Source organism: Pinus tabuliformis, chromosome 3_2 (assembly GCF_031772625.1).
Source record: "Pinus tabuliformis cultivar Carrire ecotype Pingquan chromosome 3_2, CPIR1, whole genome shotgun sequence".
Classification (NCBI taxonomy): Eukaryota; Viridiplantae; Streptophyta; class Pinopsida; order Pinales; family Pinaceae; genus Pinus; species Pinus tabuliformis.
Genome location: NC_142302.1, coordinates 975,156,904 through 975,178,237, shown reverse-complemented (window position 1 = coordinate 975,178,237; position 21,334 = coordinate 975,156,904). Strand labels below are relative to the sequence as shown.

Here is a 21,334-nt window from a genome sequence, read left to right as displayed (position 1 = left end):
ATTAGTTTGGTAGATAGATAATGTTTGATGACCAGGTCTTCCATCTTCTGGTTAATTAGTTTGGTAGATAGATAATGTTTATGGCCAGGTCTTCCCTCTTGTGGTTAATTAGTTTGGTAGATAGATAATGTTTGATGACCAGGTCTTCCATCTTCTGGTTAATTAGTTTAGTAGATAGATAATGTTTGATGACCAGGTCTTCCATCTTCTGGTTAATTAGTTTGGTTGATAGATAATGTTTGATGGCAAGAGCTAAGGGGCATACCATTGGGCATTAAATGCCATGTTTGATGACCGATATTCCCTGCCTGATTAGCGTACTCCCTAATGGTTGATTGATTAGATGGGGAATGTCAGTTCCCGATCGTCCGAGATTTCTACCAAAAATCCTTCATTGCGATTTCCAGTCCCCTCGAAAACAGTTCTTGAGAAAGCGTTTATTGAGGATGGAAGCCCTTGGCCCCGATTCTGATTTGCCTGCTCCTGGAAACCAATTTGCACAGTTCGCGGCTGGGTGCTTTTGGGGGGTGGAGCTTGCCTTCCAGAGAATCCATGGCGTCACCAATACTGAGGTGGGATATTCTCAGGGAACTGTTCCCAACCCCACTTATCCAGATGTTTGTAAAGGTAAGACCAACCACGCTGAGATCGTGAGGGTTCAGTACGACCCCAATCAATGCGCCTACGAATCCCTTTTGGACCTTTTCTGGTCTCGTCATGATCCAACCTCTCTCAATCGCCAGGTACCACCATTATCGTTCCTTTTTTTCTTTACATATCTCTATATTTTTTTAAGGGTTTGCCCATTGGAATTTGGGATTTTTGAGGGTTTATAATCCATGCGTAGGGTTTGTAGAATTTGAAAATGGGCTAAGATTGGAAAATGCGGGTCGGTTTGTAAATTTTCTGGAAATTGATTTTTTATTATTATCAGAATAGATTTATCTTAAATAGGAATCTAACATAAGTTTATAGGGATCCAATTTCTTCATCTAAATCTACATTATTTAAATGTTTTGTTTAGTTATTTATTATTATTATTATTTTTGGTTTACATGAATAAAATTTCAATTTTAATCATGAACAGATAGCGGTACACATTACACTGATCTGTAAAATGAACCTCTCAGCGCAATAATTCTCTAAGTAAGAATTTGAAAATTTGAAACACTAGTATAAATTTTAAAATCTGCTAGGTCCTCTCAGATCAAAGTATGGCATAGGGTCTGGCTCCTCGTGCTCTGAAACCTTCGTGTTAAAATGATTTATTTATTTATTTGAAGTATTAGGGGTTTCCGCAGTGCATTATGTTAGATATCATTTTTTGGGATTCAACTACGTTAAGTAAGTCATTCATCTATGACCATTTTCATGAGAGGTAGTGGTAACTGACTAATTTCTCATGATTTTTTCTGTTGGCTTCGTGAGAATTGAACCACCTATTACTTTAGCTTTTCAATTTGAACGCTGGTAATGCATCTGCTTAGGCTCTTGTCAAGTTATGAGACAGGGTTTGGCAACCTATGTACCCAACCTATGTTGGCAACCTATATTTTCACTATGTTTGTGTAACTATGGTTTCTATATTTTGTTTTTTTATTATTATATGTTTGGACATTCTTAAGAGTTGTCTTTAGTGCGATTTTTTGGGCTTTCTGGTGCTGGAATCCGGCGGAAAAAATTGAGGTAAAATCTTGATTTGTGTTATTTAAATTGGTTTTTTAACTGCATATTTGGATTCAGCACCTGAAAAACCCCTAGGACACTTCGATTGTGCAGGGATTACCCATCAAGCTTGTGATTTCAATAAATTGCTGCCGGATTTTAAAAAATTTGACTGGAAAAACCCACCCAAAAAACTTCCAAAAAATCACACTAAAAACAACTCTCATTCTTACTCCATACTGTTTTAGACGGGAAAATGGACTTTTTAAACTGTTTTTTTCCTGTTATATGCTTTCTAAGAATTATGATTCATATGTGGATTGTAGCGAATTAGGAATATAGATCAGCCGTTTTAATATATGGAGGATGGCACATTGGCACTACATGATATTGCTAACAATCTAGATTACATATACTGGATTTTATTTTAATACAAAACCAGCGTTTTTTCCACGCTGAAAAGGAATGTTCCCAACGATAAGTGAACATGGGTTCCTGTGCTGGCTTCCTCCTAGTTGACCCTTGATCACTTGAATTTTTCATCCGAATTGGTTGCATAGGGAGAATCAAGGTGCTTTACAGCCTGGGGTGAGGGGGACTTCATGTTCAATTAAATGAAATGGAAAAAAAGAGCTGATCTCTTTTTTCTTTTAATTATCATAATGGATAACAATGAATGCAAATACATAATTTGGGATAATTTGGGAAAGTTTAAGGTGTAAATTTCTGTCTTAAAATTAATTTTGTATTTTTTAAAATGATTTGATTAAGATAAAAATATTTTACATTAAAGATCTCCAAAATCTTTTTAGAAGCTATATAAAATCCTTGAGAATTCTAATAATTTTGTAATGAATTGACTAGGATAAAAATATTTTATATTAAAAATCTCTATATCTTTTTAAAAACTATATAAAATCCTTAAAAATTCTCATTTTTTTGAAAAACTACATGATCAAACATGTTATAATTAATATTTTAAAAATTAATAAAATTCATAAATTTGGAATTAATTTATATCTATTCTAATAGGCTTGCCAGCTTGAAGCATTGGCTTCTTTGAAAGCTGAAATTCAAAGCCTTTCACACATTCATATGGTTCCTTAACAAAAAACCAAATCCACGTATTTGGCAATGTATCTACCATATACTTTTTATTTCAATGGCTTGTTAACATCCTTGCTATAGGGGTGCAGAGTGAGGTATAGAAAATATAATTGGATCCTGCTATAGGGGTGCAGGGTGGGGTATACAAAATATAATTGGATACTTATGTGGTTTTCCTATTTCATAACCATAGAAGGCAAAAACTATAGAGACACTTGTATCTGGTTGGTGTATAGAAATTGCATCAGATATATGAATTGTCAGCACTGTCTGCATATATTTGCAGGGCAATGATAAAGGCACTCAGTTCAGATCGGGCATATATTACTATTCAGCTGAGCAGGAAAGAGCTGCACGGGAATCAATGGAAAGGCACCAAAGGTCACTGCATAAAGAGATCGTGACAGAGATCCTGCCAGCGAAGAAGTTTTACAGAGCAGAGGAGTATCATCAACAATACCTGGAAAAGGGATCGGCTGGTACCAAACAATCTGGGGCCAAAGGATGCAATGATCCAATTCGATGTTATGGTTGAATAGTGATTCGATCAGAATTAACTGGACTTCTTTCAAAATTAGAGTATTTGTAGCTTTTTGTTTAGTTCAGCTAGATATTACAACAGAGTGCTGTATAGGGGAATAGTATGGTGGTGAAAATTTGGCTTCATACCTCAACCATCTTGGATAGTGTCATCCTCAGATGATTTTGATTCAAGTTGGTAAAGCTCAGGACTCAAGTATAACTCTATATTTATCCTTATTTGTTATCCTGCTTTCAAATAATCTTAGCTTATCTAGTTAGCTATGTTGTTAAATATCATTTGGATTTTAGTTGAAAGAGTTCCATGCTTAGCCAAATATTTTCTGATATGTGTGGAATCATTTAATCTTATACTTCCATAACAATTTATTTTCATCGCTTCAAATTCACCGACAAAAGTAATAGGATGCGCCTGGTTAGGATTTAATTATTATGATATATAACTTTGGCAAGTGACAAAAGAGGAAATGCCAGGCATTTAAACTTGTGGAGAAAACAGAGGAAGATATGAATTGTTTCTGTTCTCTGCGAATTTATTGATATAATTTGATTCTGTTCAAAAGAAACTTTATAATGTTATCAAGAAAATGCACACTATAGAATGTAATTCGTACGTGGGTCTAAATCAAAGTCTTAAACTGAAATTTTGAAGGGCCAAAGCCTGTGTTCTGATTTCTTTGTGCTGAAGGACCTCACTGAGAAGAAAATATGTTTGTAGACTACATTTCCTTAACAGCTGTCTGGATTCTGAATTCTTTTGGTGGGGGATTATTTGTGTATTAGAAAATCAAGATGGACTATAATATCAACATCTCTATCCCACTTTTTTAAAAGGCATTTGGGAAAATCATGTGTGTTTGTGTATGATTGTTGTTTCTTTTCAGTGTTGGATTTTGGTTAACCCGGGGAAAGAAAAAAGAATTGTTTTTAACATGTTCACATATATAATTATTTTTTTGTTGTTTTTTAAATTTTAATTAAATTATAACTAATACTTGAGAATGCAAATCATCCATCATTTGTTTAATTGTATTAAATATTTTTATTTCTTGAAGACCCAGTTGCACCCAAATCACATGACATTGGGCATGGAGCATTTGGATATGAGTATTCGACATGAGACACTTCTATTTCAGATATATAGTTTGATATGGGACACTTCGAACCCAAGTCACATGACATTGGGCATGGAGCATTTGGATATGAGCATTCTACATGACACACTTCTATTTCATATATATAGTTTGATATGGGACACTTAAATTATAATGAGTTTTAATAAAATATTGATAAAATTAATTATGATATATTAATTATGAATACAATAAAATATATATATCTATATATATATATATATATATATATATATATATATATTTTATAATTTTAACAAAATATTGATAAACTAATTATGATATTAATATGAATAAATTATTAAACAAAATAAACCATCAAAAAAAATTAGAATATTCAATACATAGAGGGTTCAAAGTTGAAACTTAAAATTATTAATCCAAGGCTTGTAGAGGGACACTTATAGGGTACGTGTTCTATTTTAGGGTATGCATTTGACACGTGACTTGGTGTGTCCTGTGCCTATGTGACACATGGTGGTCAAGTCACTCACTGTGTCACAAGCTTGGCATGAGGGATACAAGGCGTAGGGGGCTTTTGCATGTGTTTTATTTTTCTAAGTTGCACTAATTTAAGTAATGATTTGATGAAGATATGAATAATAGTAAGCTGAAACTCTAATATGATTACATTACATATTTGAATATAATAAGAGCAAACATAGAATAAAGTGCAAATAGAAATACGAAAAGCATAATGCTACAACATTTAAGGAAATAAAATGCAAATGGAATAGATATGATTAAAATATGAGTAAAACTACATAAATAAAATGCTCACAAATATGAAAATATATAATTTGAACACATTGAATACTAAAATGATGATTAAATATGGTTCAAAGCAAATATATAATGAACATATATTATTAAAATAGATTATGTGAGGAGATATATGGTCCTATATGAGCCTAATGTTAACCCAAAAACTTTTTTATTTTTATTTTTTTTTAACACTGATGAGTAGTAATTTTTATAAAATTTGTGCCGGAAACACAACAAAATTGGGAGAGTTACATCATATCAAAGGCCATATTCTATGACAACAAAAAATTTACTAAGAGATTCTACATCCTCTTCATAGAGACAATTTGCTACATACTTCGCATTGGCATGATTACTATTGTAAATCATGCAAAATTGAGCACAAAGAAAAACACTTTTACAATACTTTGTCATTCACACTGAGAGGAATCCATTAAGACTACATCTACCAATTTTGCACTTGCATTTCCATCTGTAGATTATGATCTTGTTGTTGGGCCTACCTGAGGGAGATTCTCCAATTGTCGACGAAGTGCATCAATTTCATTATTTTGACGATCAATTTGTTGTTGAAATTCTTGCATATTGTTAGATCTAAGACTTTTGTGATCCATAATGTAGTAATAAGTCTTCTAGATTAATCACATTATTAGAATATGGCTGACATTTTGAACCAACTAATGTGGTTCATCCTCAGGACAAGGTGTGAAATCAATTGATATGTAGGAATAAATAGCATGGATGCATTATTGCCAAGATTTAGTTGTTGGTACATCTCCCTCACCTTTTCAATCTGCAACCATTTGACCTTAGAAGGATTTTGTCCCTTGATTCCCACTCGAAGGTATTCAACATTCTCTCTCTTTGAAGTTCTGGTTCTTCTGTCAAGTATGAGATCTTGCTGAAGTTCATCAAGATATTCTGGCGACAAATCATCTATTGATGGGAGCTGAACATGCTCTCCTTGATCATCAATCAAAGGAGGCTCAAACAATCTCAAATCCTCAACATTAACAACAGAGTATATTTGCATATAAGGAGGCAAATTTAGCTTAAACGCATTGTTACCAATCTTTTCTAGAATTTTAAAAAGACCATAATGGATTGGCTTCAACTTTTTACCTTCCCCTTGAAGTCTCTCTTTGCTAATATATAACCAAACTTCATCTCCAACTTGAAATTTATGATCGACACAGTGTTTGTCATGCCTTGCCTTGTAGCTGCTTTGACTTTTTTCAAGTTGTTCTTGCACTATGTAATGTATCAACTGAATTTGCTTAATGAACTTCCTTGCCTTATCTATGACCATCGATGGCGACATCTTTCTCAAAGATGAAGTCCAATGGCGATCTTGGCAAGTACCCAAAACATGCCTGAAATGACGATGTGTTTGTGGAAGAATGCTTTGCCCTGTTGTATGCATGTTGTATGTAATGCATCTGTTCATCCCATAACTTGGGATGTTTGCTGCAATATCCTCTAAGAAGATAAATGATTGTCTTGTTGACCACCTCGTTTTGTCCATCTGTTTGCAGATGAAAGGTTGTACTCTTCTTCAACTTAGTGTCCATCATGTCCCACAAATTTGACCAAATATTCCCAACAAATCGAGTATCTTGATTACTTACAATGGAAGTAGGAAGACCAAAATGAACCCAAATGTTTTGAAAGAAAAGATGATATGTTTGTTCAGCTGTAATTTGTTTTTTACATGGTGTTAGAAGACACATCTTGTTGAACCTGTCTACAACTACATACAAGTAATCATGACCTTTCCTTGACAATGGAAGACCTCCTACAAAATCCATTGAGATACTCTCCCATGGATGTGAAGGTACTGGAAGTGGAGTGTACAATCCTAGTTTCCTATTGCTAGGCTTACTTGTTGCACACAAAGAACATCTTCTAATGAAACGAGATATATTATCAAACATGCATGGCCAATAACAATACCTTTGGAGATTCGCTATTGTCTTGCCTACACCAAAGTGTCCAACAATCAATGAAGTGTGCGACTCCCTTATGATATGATTTCTTTCTCCCTGTGGAATACATAACTTTCCCAAGTGATACAACACACTGTTATGTACATGGTAATCTAACTCTTCAATTTGGTTTCCTTGTCTCAAACTTGCATACACATCTTGAAAGTCATTATCATGTGCATATTGCTCAATGTAACTTTCATGTAAAACATAATTGTGCTCGAGTATAATAGATGAATTTACAATAGGCCTAGAAAGCATATCAGCTACCTTATTGTAGATTCCCTTTTTGTACTTGATAACCAAATGAAACTGTTGTAGAAAATCCATCCATCTAAAGTGTCGTGATTGCTGCAACTTTGACTGTGACTGTAAGTACTGCAATGGTTGATGGTCGGTATGGATAATGGTCTCCTTCCCCATCAAGTAGTGTTTCCATTTTTTAACACTTTGTACCAATGCGTAAAGTTCTTTGTCATAAGTGGGATAGTTAGTCACAACACCATTAAAAAATTCAGAATGAAATGAAATGGCCTTACCATGTTGCATAAGCACTGCTACCATGGCATAATCACTAACATACATTTGAATCTCAAATCGCTGTCTAAGATCCGGAAGAGCCAATACCGGTGTTGAACTGATCTTTTGTTTTAAAGCATCAAATGCCTTTTGTTGTACATCTCCCCAATGGAAGACTTTCTTGACACTAGTCAATGCATGTAGTGCAGTTGCAATGGAAGAAAAATTAGCAATAAATTTCCTCCAATATTGTGCTACCCCAAGAAAGCTTCTTACCTCTATAACTGTATTGGGCTTGGGCCAATTCACAATGACCTCAATTTAGAGGGGTTTATCTTCAGCTCACCTCCTCCAACAATGTGTCCCAAATACACTAAATAAGTTTTGCCAAATTAACACTTTGACATCTTTAAAAACCACTATTATTTTCTCAAGACATCAATTACTTTGTTCACATTCATGACATGTTCATCTCTGGATTTGCTGAATATGAGAATATCATTTAAGTAAACAATGACAAAGTCATCTAGAAATGGTCTCAATACATCATTCATAACTTTCATGAAAGTAGCTGGAGCATTTGTAAAACCGAAAGACATAACAAGTCACTCAAACAATCCTTGTTTAGTTTTAAATGCGGTTTCCAAATGTCCTCTTCAGCTATTCTAACTTGATGATAACCATTTCGTAAGTCTAACGTAGTGAAATACTTTGCATACCTCAATTGATCAAGCAAATCATCAATTCTTGGGAGTGGATAACAATTCTTTACCGTTATTTTATTCAGTGCACGGAAATCCACACACATGCACCAAGTCTCGTTCTTCTTTGGCACCAAGACAATGGGTGAACCACATGACGAAGTAGATGGGCATATGATACCTTTCAATACGAATAGAAAGTGGCATCTAACCATGGTATTAATTCACCCATGGTATTTATCCACCCATGGTATTGTAAGTGGCATCTACCCACGGTATTGTGAGTGGCATTCACCCATGGTATTCATGCACCTATGATATTTATCATCCACCCATGGAATCTACCCATGGTATTGTAAGTGACATCCACCCATGGTATTTATCCACCCATGGTATTGTAAGTGACATCTACCCATGGTATTTTTTCATGCATGGTATTTATCCACCCATGGAATTTACTCATGGTATTGTAACTAAAAAAGACTATAATTAACAAGTCACTTTTTGTAAAATGAAAGATTATCCACCACAATGTAGCCTTTTACAGTTAATTTTTGTTTTAATAAAAAGTCTCATTGTGGTTTTATTTACTGTGTTCTCCTATTTTCTTTCTGGCATTGCAATTTTCAGATCTCGAGGGCCTCCCCCCAAGGATCCATTTCAATTTTTTAGATTTTGGGGGCCTCCCCCAAGATCCGGATCAGTGGTATCAAGGCAGGATACAATTCCATGGGAATGAGGGTTTAATGCATATTTTAGTTTCAAATTTTTGCAACAATATTCAACAAACTTCAGGCACGTGCCACGACCTCCATAGAACACTTTCTTGGGCCAAGCAGGAAGATTTTTTTTTCATTTTTTTGCAAGAATTTTTTTGGGCGGTGAGTTTGCAGATCAGATATGAAATATTTGGTACAAAATTCACAAAAAAATAAATAATAGATCTGGATTCCTTGCGAAAAATAACAAAAAAAAAAAAAAATCAGCTGATCGGAGTCCAGATGAGGGAGATATCCCTGATTTAAAATCAGCTATGTTATAGAATTTTTTCTGACAACAACTGGTGGACAACGACTCTCCTATCATTTTTTGCAGTTTTTGTGCAGAATTTCGCAACAATTATTGCAGATCTGAGATTTTCTTGAAAAAAGCACCCAATTTATAAAAAAATGGGTCGAATCAGAGTTTGGATGTGGAAGATATTGCTAATTTAAAATCAACTATTTTTCAAAATTTTTGTGACGGCAGAACAATTGCAGCACGAATATTAGATTCCAGAGTGTCCATATAAGGATTTACAACACATAGGAAGATCCAAAATGATTATTCTGTTTCCAAAAACAAGGTATAATAATGATTCTGAGTTATATTGACTAAGTTATGTCCATTTTAAATCTGGAGCAACAATCGGAGGCGGTTCCCTTTGGAGACGTGCCCTCCCACTCCGCTTTAGTAGGCACCTGCTTCACATTCATCAATTTCAGCATAGCAACATCCGACTTGGGTTCTTTGGAGACGTGCCCTCCCACCCCAGGGTATGTAGGCACCTGTTACTTCATCAACAATCAACATCATGGTTATGGGTCAACCACATAAAATCCTTGTCATCGAAGTCCATATTCTAGGCCGCACACTATCAGTATCACAGTTGGTCACAAACATTACAAGGTATCTCTATCCTCGAATCTTCGTTCATCACGATTATGGGTTAACCACACAAAACCTTTCTCTTCAATGAATTTTCATTTTCAACAAAGGATTCTCAAGAGAGAACTTCACGCAATGGGGACCATTGCTTCTTAAGGAGGGAGGAATGATCCGAATGGAAAGTGGCATCTAACCATGGTATTTATCCACCCATGGTATTTATCTACCCATGGAATCTACTCATGGTATTGTAAGTGGCATCTACCCATGATATTGTAAGTGGCATGCACCCATGGTATTCATCCACCCATGGAATCTACCCATGGTATTATAAGTGGCATCCACCCATGGTATTGTAAGTGACATCTACCCATGGTATTCATTCACGCATGGTATTTATCCACCCATGGAATTTACCTGTCATATTGTAACTAAAAGGGACTATAAGTAACAAGTCACATTTTGTAAAATGAGAGATTATCCACCACAATGTAGCCTTTTACAGTTAATTTTATTTTTAATAACTGTGTGTTCTCTCCCATTTTCTTTCTGGCATTGCAATTTTTCAGATCTTGGGGGCCTCTCCCCCAATATCCATTTCAATTTTTTAGATCTTGGGGGCCTCCCCCCAAGATCTGGATCACCTTTGTTCAACAATTATTGAATTTTCTTTTTGATTTCCATGCTCTCCATGATCGACATGTGATACATGCCAATGTTTGGAAGTGGAACATCCCGTTGCAACTGTATTTCATGCTGAATTCCCCTCCTGGGAGGTTAACCCTTTGGTTCCTGAAACATCTCGCCATGCTTGCTTACCACATCAAACAAATAAGATTTTAACTTATCATCACAACCTTCAAAAGATTCATAATCAATATCATTCTTTTTCTTGATCATGAGAAGCACAAAATTTTTACTTGCATTTACTAGTCTCTTCATCTCTCCTGCATTAACTAAAGAAATCCTTAAATTTTTGTGATGGGCTCTCACAATATACTCCACTCCATCCTTGAGCAATAGATATTTGTTCTCATGGCAATAAAATACCACTTTCCTATCATACAAACATGGGCTCCCCAGAATGATTCCTGAGATTTCAAGTGGAACTACATCTAACTCAACTTTATCAATGAATTTTTCAGTAATGGCAAACCTGAATAAGCATCTCCTTGTAACCCGTAAATTTGCATTATTGACTATCCAACCCAAAGGATATGGCTTATGATGAAGTACAGTTTCAAGGTTAAGCTTTTTGACCAAGCCTTCTAAAGTTAAGTTCAATTGTGACCCACTATCAAATAATGCATCAATCTTGGTAAGGTTTGAAATTGCCCTTACATGGAACAATTCTATCCTTGATTTTTCATTTGGAGTGTTGTTGTGACTATGTGAGGAACTAGTGCTTGCAATAGCTTCTTTCCCTTTTGTGACCATGGCTAAAATCTTGATCTCATCACCAGAATCAGATCCAAGATCATGTTGTGTGGTAGCAGTCGTCTTTTGTTTTCCCTTATTGTTTGGTTTCGTAGGCCTTAATTTAGGATGTAATTTCCAATAGTGGGTTTCATCATGCCCCGCTTTGGTACAATGTTGGCATATAGTTTTCTCCCCTTTTTTCTTTACACTTGCATTCTTCTTTCCTTTCCATTTTCCACCCTTCTCTTTCTCCTTACCCTTGAATGACTTCTTCTTACTACCCTCTTCCTGAATGTTGTTTCCTCTTGCTTCAAGGTGCGTGGTTTGCACACATACTTCATCTAAATTGCTAGGATTGAACATAAGGATAGTGTGTTTTAAGTAGGAATGTAAATCCCCAATATATTTCAAGAGATTATTTTAGGAATTCAAGCTTACTTCTAACAACAAAGCCCTTTTTCTAAACTCCTGGGTATAGTCTTAAACTGTTTGGCCCTTGAGTTGCCTAAAATTTTTCCAACTCATAATGGGTTTTTGCATATAGGCTAAAGGATAAAACTTCCTTTTAATTGAAGAACCAAATTCAACCCAAGAAATGGATATCTGACCATGAATTCACATTTCCTCTTGAGCCTTTGCTTCCCACCAAACTAATGTTGCTCCTTCTAGCTTGAATGAAGCCAATTGGAATTTTATGTCATCTTCTTGAAGCTTCCGAATTCTGCAATAAACCTCTAATTGTCAAATCCAATTGTCTAACTTTTCTGCATTGACCTCACCATTGCACATGGGAAGTTCAAAATTAATGTCCAATTTGAGTAAGGGAGTTTTTTCTTTTGGGATTTTTGAATGAGTATGAACATTTTTGTGGTGGAAGTGGAAGATGATGTTGTTTGTGATGATGAGAAAGATGAAGATGGTGGAGATGGAGGAGACATTCCTCCATGTGGGGACTTAGAACTCTCTCCAACCATTCTAGTATTCCTCTCTTCAAAGAGGATTCTAACCATGTCAGTTAAGTCATAGAAAGCTTTCTTAAATGCTTCCTCTTCTGAAAGACCTTCGGTCTCTCTTGCTTCAGACATGATGGCTTTGGATTCAAGCTCAACTTCTAGTACTGCTTGTACCTCCTCAATCTCAATTGAAGGTAAAACTTGAGGTGCTTCAAGTGTAGCTGGGATTGAAACTTTGGGTGGAGATTGTGGCCTTGTGGCTCTCCTTCTTCTAGGCATTACCTCAGGATTTGCAACCAATAGTTTCCCTTCTCCTCTCTGCAACTTTAACCTTGTAAGCATCACAAATTTGCAACCATTAAAACCCTACTTGCACAAAACTCAAGCAATCAAGCAAATAACCTTTGCTCTAATACCAACTTGATCTATTGTTGAATTAGATATCATTTTTGGGATTCAACTGCGTTAATTCATTCATCTATGACCATTTCCATGAGAGGTAGTCGTAACTAGCTAATTTCTCATGATTTTTGAATAGTCCACTTAGCACTCATTGCATTGGGTGATGCTCACAGGGGTGAAGAAGTGGGATTGAAACTAGTGAAATGAATCACATAGGGTCAATCATCACTTCCGGAGCTTGCACCCGGTAACCAGGACTTCCCGCGAGGTCACCCATCCCAGATCACCTATTGTTGAATGCGAGTTTTGTTGTGTTTATTTCAACTTCATAATTAAAAAACAATTGCTTATATTTGCTTCATGTGCATAGGTTTCCTTTATGGTGTTTGTGAATGAACACATAATTTTTTTCAAGTTTTATGTCAAATTCATGATTAAAATAACATGTAAATAAAGTGATGAATAACAACAAACAAATGTACAACAAACCATTAAAAATGAACACTTAACACAATGTTTTGATGAAGGAGTTCACCCCTCCTGGGCTACATCTCCTTGGTCCAACTTCCATGGCTTGGGCCTCTGTATTAGCTCAAAATGGAAAAAGTGTTGTTTACAATGCTCTACTTCTCTTGAAACCTGTTTCCATGTGCTCAGAAGATCAAAACACTGAAACCTGCTTCCATGTGCTCAGAACATCAAAATCATCTAGGAAAGCATTTTCCTGAGCCCAATTTGGTCGAAAATTGCAAAAGTTATGGAAAAAACAGTTTCTCCTAGGAATTCTCCACGAAAACTGGAGGAACTCTAGTTAACTCCGCTAAATCTAGAGTTAACATCGAATTTGGGGGGCCGCCAAACTTGCCACCAAACTAAATTGCGCATTAACTAGTGGATAATCTCAAATTAATTAATGTTAAACATGATTAGCGCTTAATTCGGCGCAATTTTGGTTAACATAAAATGTTGTAGTGGTCACATGTGAGATTACCTGAAGGTTAAGATAGCAGTTATGGTTTGCGTTGGTCGCTGGTTCTTTGGTATTGATCACATGGGAGGGGCTTGGCCCGTGGGGCTAGCCCTCTCCTTCCCCCAACCGCCAAGACATATCACATGAAATATAAACTCAAACCATAATATGTTAAGTCACATAGTCATGGTATAACGGTGGAACGTTGGATCTGTGCAAGCGAGGTCATGGGTTCGACTCCACTGACCTACCATAAAATTTTACCACTGCGCGTCTTGATGTCCGGCCTTTGGGGAGGGACACATGGCGATCTCTAGGCTTGCCACATGTCCCCTGCTCATTGGTCCTTCCTCCAACCAATGAAATTGATCCAAATGACCACACCGTTGACCAACCACAACGCGCCATTTGACAAGACTACATTAGCTGTTGACCTACCCAGTCACCTGCCACGTCAGTAGTACACACTGCTGTCTGTGCAGTGATTGTACTTTTTTTGCAAAATTTCTCTCTTTGGCAAAGCCAACAGAATGCGATATCTTCCTCATACGAGCTCTGTTTTGAGTGAAACGAGTTGCGTTGGGATCGTATCACCGAGACAAACGTGGTCATTCAAGTTTTGAGTGATTCTGAGCACTTTATTTTTGAGCTAAATATTGATCACCTGATCACATAGTCGTGCCCAAATTTGAACACTTCTTTCAACACCCCAAATGTTATAGTCTCGAATTTGAATTCAATGTTCTCCACCTTTTGTCCCAGATTCATCACGTCTGTACACACGGTCTCCATAGTTTTATGCAATAATTCCATGTTTTTATCGAGTCTCGACAACTGGGCATACCAAACTGTCATGTTCTCGTTGATTTCTTTTATAATTTCCTTTATGACATGCCTGCAGGAGCTATCGAACATGTCTTCTAAATTCCCGTTGCAACCCGACCCAGCTCCGCCACCACTACCATTGCTATAAGATGCCATTTTCTTGGCTAATCTACCATGAACTAACAAGATCCTGTGATTTACCGTTCGCAACCAGTTGCTATAAATAATTGTCTGGTTCATTCCGACATTCCTTCCCATCTTATCCTTTATTAATGCGAATCGATTCTGCATCATGGCGAAACAACTACCCTCCATCTCCTCCACTGCCGAAACAAGCCTGGAGCGAATTGCAATGGTACTTGCCCACCCCACCAATGGAACTATATTAAAACTTCATGGAAATAACGGAGGATGCATCGCCCACCTGTCATAGATCATGGCCTTTGAACTACGACTATCGCACCTGTTCCGTAACTTCCTACCATTTGCCCCTGCTCCCAACGCACTGTAAAGGCCATTAGGGAGATAACCTTAATAACTGTCAGTTTGATGTGCTGCGTACCCGTACCCTAGCTGTATTGCATCAACTTGAAAATTTTACATCGAATAAAGGGGTGTGACATATTCTAACGAAGTAGTTGATGCATAAGGAGCCTTGCTCTAAAGCCACCTCGACGTTGGCTTACACGTCCGCCAATGGTTGATGTGTAAGGAGCCTTGCTCTAAAGCCGCCTCAATGTTGGCTTGCATGTCTGCCACATGGTTGTTTGCCCACAACACATGGAACATTTTAACCTTTTCGAACTTTTTTAATAGATAATTTATCCTAATAATGATTGGGGAGGATTCAACATCGAGGAGGTTCTTATTCTTGGAGAGCTTCGAGCATTTTTGGATACCATCATAGAATCACCAATGATAATCAAGTTCCTAATACCATTAGAAACACTAATGTTCAGACTCTGCTAGAGGGAGAGAGCTTCTGTTTGATTTTTCGTGGCATTGCCTAGTCTCCATGCGAACTTTATTTCAGTTTTTTCTTCAAGGTTTACTATTACCCCTCTGGCTCCAACCTCCCCGATATACTCAAATATTTTAAGCATATTGAAATATTTCATTAATAATCTACATTCAAATTTATTTGTCACCAATATTTTTAAAAACTACATATCAACTTTATACTAAGAATTGAATAAACTAGACATCTAGTCACAATGGAAAGTGAAAAATATAAGCAATTTTTTAAATTCACCCTCTATATAAAGTTGATATATGTGTGTGTGTGTGTCTTTTAAATATTACATGTCACTTGAACACAAAATGAAGTACACATCTCCTTGACACTCAATTGTAATATCAATATTATTTTTAAATGCCAAGTGTTAGTAATGCAGGAATTAGGAATTACACATCTGCCTCACACTCAAAAGTTAAAAATAGTTATAAAAAAAATTATTATTTTTTTTACTATCAATTACTATATCTCTTTATATAGATTTGATGTAAAATTAAAGTGAAAATTAAAATATTTCTTATTACTATTTTCTAATATTTCTTATTCAAGTCAGATATCCTAAAAATGGTCGAGGAATCAAGATCTCAAGGTTACATAAGCCAATATATTTCCTCCACATATATAGCATTGATACCAAAGAAGAAGCTCTCCACTTCTTTTTCAGACTTTAGGCCAATTTCATTGTGCAATGTTCTGTATAAGATTATTTCAAAAATTATTGCTATTCGAATGAGGAATATCTTATCTCTTCATCTGTCCCATGAACAACACGACTTTCTAAAGGAAAGGAATATTTTGGGCACGGTGGCTCTCACTCAAGAATGCCTACATTCCATACATTGCAGGAAGTTAGAAGCTGCTTTATTAAAAATTGACCTCAAAAAGGCATACAATTGCGTGGACTGGAGCTTTATTCGCTGCCTTCTTGCAAGGATTGGTCTTGATAGCAGATGCTCCAGATGGATTATGGCTTGTGTGGTTGATGTTAATTATGTTGTCCTTATTAATGGAATCCCTACTCCCTTTTTCAAAGCGGCCAGGGGGTTAAGACAAGGCCGCTCCTTGTCTCCACTCCTTTTCATCCTTGTAATGGACTCTTTGAGTCTGCATATCAAGAGGGCGATTCTTCAAAACAAATGCAGGCCCCTCCCCATCTGTAGGGGAATCTACATTTCCCATAATCTTTTTGTTGACAATATTCTATTAACAGCAATTTTGTGCAGGGCAACTTGGATTTGTCTTCATGAAATCTTGGGGAGGTTTCAAAAAGCAACTGGCATGTGTGTAAATGAAGGTAAATCATCTTTTCATGTCGAAAATTTAAATGGGGATCTGATTATTTTCCTAACACAACTTTTCAATATTAAAGCAATTCCTCTCCGGAATGGGCTAAAATACTTGGGGTTCAATTTGAAATCTGTTGGATATTGTGTAGCTGATTGGTCTTGGATTCCTGATCGTTTTTATAAGAAAATTTCTGCATGGGAATACAAATGTTTATCCATTGGTGGTTGCACGATTCTGACTCAAGCTGTGCTCGTGCAAATCATGGTATATTGGGCACATCTCTTCTATATCCCTACATCCATCATCAACAGCCTAAATAGGATGATTGCCAATTTCATATGGGGAGGACACAAAGAACAAAAAAAATATCATTTGACAAAACTTTCAAAGCCGGCTCGCCCTAAAAAAATGGGAGGATGGGGCATTTTGGACCTAAATATTTTTCGGAAAGCCCTACTATGTAAAACTGGCATGTGGAAAGCAATTATGGGAGAGTCCATTTGGAGCATGGCCATTCGAGAAAAGTACATGGACAATAAAGATATGTCTTTCTGGTATAGAAAACGTTGCATAGGATCCTCTCACGGCTCTGCAATATGGAGAGGTTTCCGGAAATTAGAGCCTTTCTTCAAACAAAACTTGATCTGGAAATTTCAGTCCGGGTCAAAAATCATTATTGGTTTAGATGACTTTGCTGGAGCGGATAGAAAGATCCATATTTCCACACAGTTATTAAGAACTTTACACAACAGGGGTATGTTTTTTTGGGTCAGTGCCATTCGAAAATGGGAAGGAGCAATTCCAATTTTGAAATCCACAACAAAATTGCACCTAAGCGACAATTTGACAATTCAATGGAATTCTATCACATTTTCCCTGCGGGCTCACGGTATATTTCGCTCTGCGGACAAGGACTACCTTATTTGGAAGGGAAATGGTGGCTCTTCGTTTGTTTATGTCAAACATATTTATCAACAACTTCTAATCTTAGAATCTGAGCAAATAGATAACACCTTTCCAACATCTTTTTGGAAAACAGGTTGCCCCTTAAAGATCATAATATTTTCTTGGTTGGTGTTTCATAACAGGAATCTCACATGGGAAAACTTACAAAAGAGAAATTGGTGCGGGCCCGCTATTTGCCCCCTTTGTAGATCAAACACTGAGAACAACTTACACATTTTTCTCCTTTGTCCTCAAGCTCAGATAATTTGGCAGAATCTTGCTGCCCATTTTGGTTTCAACAACATCTCTTTCCCTTCCATTCCAGAGGCTTTCAAAGAGTGGAGTATCATGTTCAACGATTGGAGGCCCATTCCATTATTGGCTATTTGGGCCATATGGAAATGGCGGAATGGGATGATTTTCAATTCCAAAAAGGAAACTCATTCTTCTGTTTTTGAATCTATCCTTTGTCTATACAACGCTCTCGGTTTGCCATGTCAATCCAGGGTCAGGAATGGTAGAAGACTTCCGACAAGGGAGCCCACGGTTATTCCACGCGCATTTTTTTACGGAGCAGCTCAACATGGTTCGTGTGCATGCAGAGTATACATTATTCCAAAAGTTGGTCAAGCCTTTGAAATACATTGGAATGGAGGTGCCGGATCCAACAATAGAGCAGAGGCGATGGCCCTTGCTGGTCTTCTATCTCTATGTGTCTTTCTTGACTTTCCGAAACTACAAATTTTTGGAGATTCAAAAGTCATCATTGATCATGTTCAGTCAAAACACATCATAAAAAATATCAATCTTACTGGATGGCTAAACAGGATTGAGGCTTTATGGAGTTGCAGGAGGGACTACACAATTTCACACAGTGACAGGGATAAAAACAAATGGGTAGATGCTTTATCTAAGATGGGCCTATCATCTCCTCAAGGTGTCTGGAGAATGCAAATAACGGTGGACAACATCTCTTACCAGATCCAGGACTTTTGCTTGCCGGGTACATAATTTTCTAATTAATGAGGACTATCTGTTATGTATCTGTTTTCCCACTATTTTGTGTTTCCCTTTTTGAAAAATTCTCATATATATGTGTCATATGGATCCGATTTCTTCCTATCTGTGGTGCCTATATTCATATATTTCTCCATATGAATTATATGTAGCTGAACAGGATATGTTTTCTTTGTCCATTCCACTTTACGTGGCTTTGAACCTCATATCTGCCATATCTGATGGTTTTCCATATATATGTATATTGCTGTACAATTTTTTTTTGATGAATATAATACAAATATATAGCTTTTTTCGTGCTGAAAACAATATTTTATTATTTTTAAATAAAACATAAGGAACAAATCTTCTAATAAAAAGCTTCTTTACCCAAAAATTTAACTTAGATAAAATATTTTGAGATTTATTTTCTATATATATATATATATATATATATATATTAAATTATTCACAATTAAATTTATTTATAGAATAATTACACTTAATTTTATTTAAAATAAAATAAATCAATTAAAAATACTCTTTTTACTTGTTTTTTTAATTATAATATTTACATCAATTTCAAAAATAATAAATAACATGGTTCATAAATCAACCAGTTAACTTTGTTAATGTGATTTTGTTGGTCTATAATAGGTAATGACAATGCAACATCAAATGACTTAGTGCAACTTATTTATATTTGTTAGAATGGCAAAACATTCGCTTCGGAAACGCATAAAAACAATTACTGTACAACAATTTCCTGAACGACGGCAAACAAAAGTTGCGAAATATTGCATGCTAAAATAAGAAAGACATGCAAAAAAAAGCTGACGCTATGACCATTTGCCTCTTTCTGGAGCTGAAACGTAATTCGATCCTCATTGGGCAACCATGTTCTCTCTGTGGCTTTGGAGGTAAGAGAATTTTGATTCATTGCAGTTCACCTGGTTATGATTTTGCTCGGGACCTCAATTTTACTCTAAATTTGGATGAAGTTTGGGGATCGAATTAGAGAAAGGACCCATTGGCGGAATTGCTTAAAAATGAATTGCTAAGTAGAAATTTTGTGGATATCATTCCGGCTCAGATGTTTCCGACCTAGGAAAATGGGAGGTCTGGAGAGGCCTACGTCGCGAAACGCCTTGACCGTTTTATCCTTCATGTTAGTCTGATTGATAAGATGGGTATGCCATGCTCCTCTATTGAAAGGGTGTTTATTTCTGATCATCGTTCGATTGTGATCAGATGGATGGAAAAAGGTTTTAGAAAGGGTTATCCATTCAAATTCAACAGGACCTATTTGGAGGATCTGGCATTCAATGCTCTCATAAATAATCTCTGGTGTGATTGGCTGCCTTCTGATCCTCGCTTCTTGCTTTTGTCTTTCAGAGAAAAAATGGATATTATTAGGAAGGTGGTTAGAGAATGGCAATACAAGAAGAGACAGTCCAACAGGTTGATGTTACAGAAGATTCAAAAAGTGCTTGATGGTGTTTCGGATGCCATGGCATCGAATTGTCTATCTTTTCAGCAGAGACGTCTTATAAACGAGTTACAAAGAAAGAAATCCAAGATTCTAGAACAAGAAGAATTATCTTGGAGGCTGAAGAGTAGGGTCTTGTGGTTGAAGGAAGGGGACAGGAACACTAAGTTTTTTCACAGATTTGCGAGCGCTCGACGGGAGCGGAATTCTATTTGGAAAATCAGCGATGGATCGGGGGCTTCTTGTATTCTCAAGAGGATATCTCAAGGGAGGCTTTGAGATTCTTTGAAAACCAATATAAGAGAACAGATGATAGATCTTTCCGGGATATCCTGTGGGGAATTGAGTTGTTTCCTCAGATGTTCAATGATGAAATAAATGATCAGATTTTTCAACCTGTGACTGAGGAAGAGCTGCTGAAAACTTTAAAGATTTTTAAAAAGGACAAATGTCCCGGACCGGATGGTTGGTCCATAGAATTTTTCTGTCATTTCTTTGACTTTATCAAATCGGACTTGCTGAAAATGGTGGAAGAATCCAGAGTATCGGGTTGTATTCATCAAAAGACTACTTCCACCTACATTGCCCTCATTCCTAAAAAAGAAAATGCTTTGTCCTTGACGGATTTTCGTCCAATTTCTCTATGTAACATATCATATAAAATTATATCAAAGATTATTGCTGACAGGATAAAGGATACGCTGTCTCTTCACCTAACGAAGAATCAACATGCTTTCTTGAAAGGGAGGAACATCTTAGATGCGGTTGCTTCTACACAAGAAGGTATTTTTCCCATTCGGGAGAAAAAATGTGATGCTGTCCTACTGAAAATTGATCTTTGCAAAGCCTACGACTGTATGGATTGGGCTTTCATTAGATGTTTATTAGCAAAGGTGGGTCTAAGAGCAAACATGATCAACTAGATCATGGCCTGCATTGAACAGGTTAATTATGCTGTCATTGTTAATGGA

General features: G+C 36.4%; 2 protein-coding genes across 2 annotated transcripts; both read left to right on the top strand.

Annotated features, from left to right (window-relative positions):
• The first annotated feature begins 222 nt into the window (after positions 1–222).
• Positions 223–3,629, top strand: LOC149183888 (peptide methionine sulfoxide reductase A3-like). Its single transcript, XM_089417301.1, has 2 exons — positions 223–743; positions 3,059–3,629. Exons 1-2 carry the CDS (start codon positions 351–353, stop codon positions 3,305–3,307), a joined length of 642 nt encoding a protein of 213 aa, XP_089273427.1. The 5' UTR covers positions 223–350; the 3' UTR covers positions 3,308–3,629.
• Positions 3,630–20,060: 16,431 nt separating this feature from the next.
• LOC149183887 (uncharacterized) lies at positions 20,061–20,642 on the top strand. The gene has a single exon (XM_089415129.1). The coding sequence runs from the start codon at positions 20,061–20,063 to the stop codon at positions 20,640–20,642; it is 582 nt and encodes a 193-aa protein (XP_089271255.1).
• Positions 20,643–21,334: the final 692 nt, after the last annotated feature.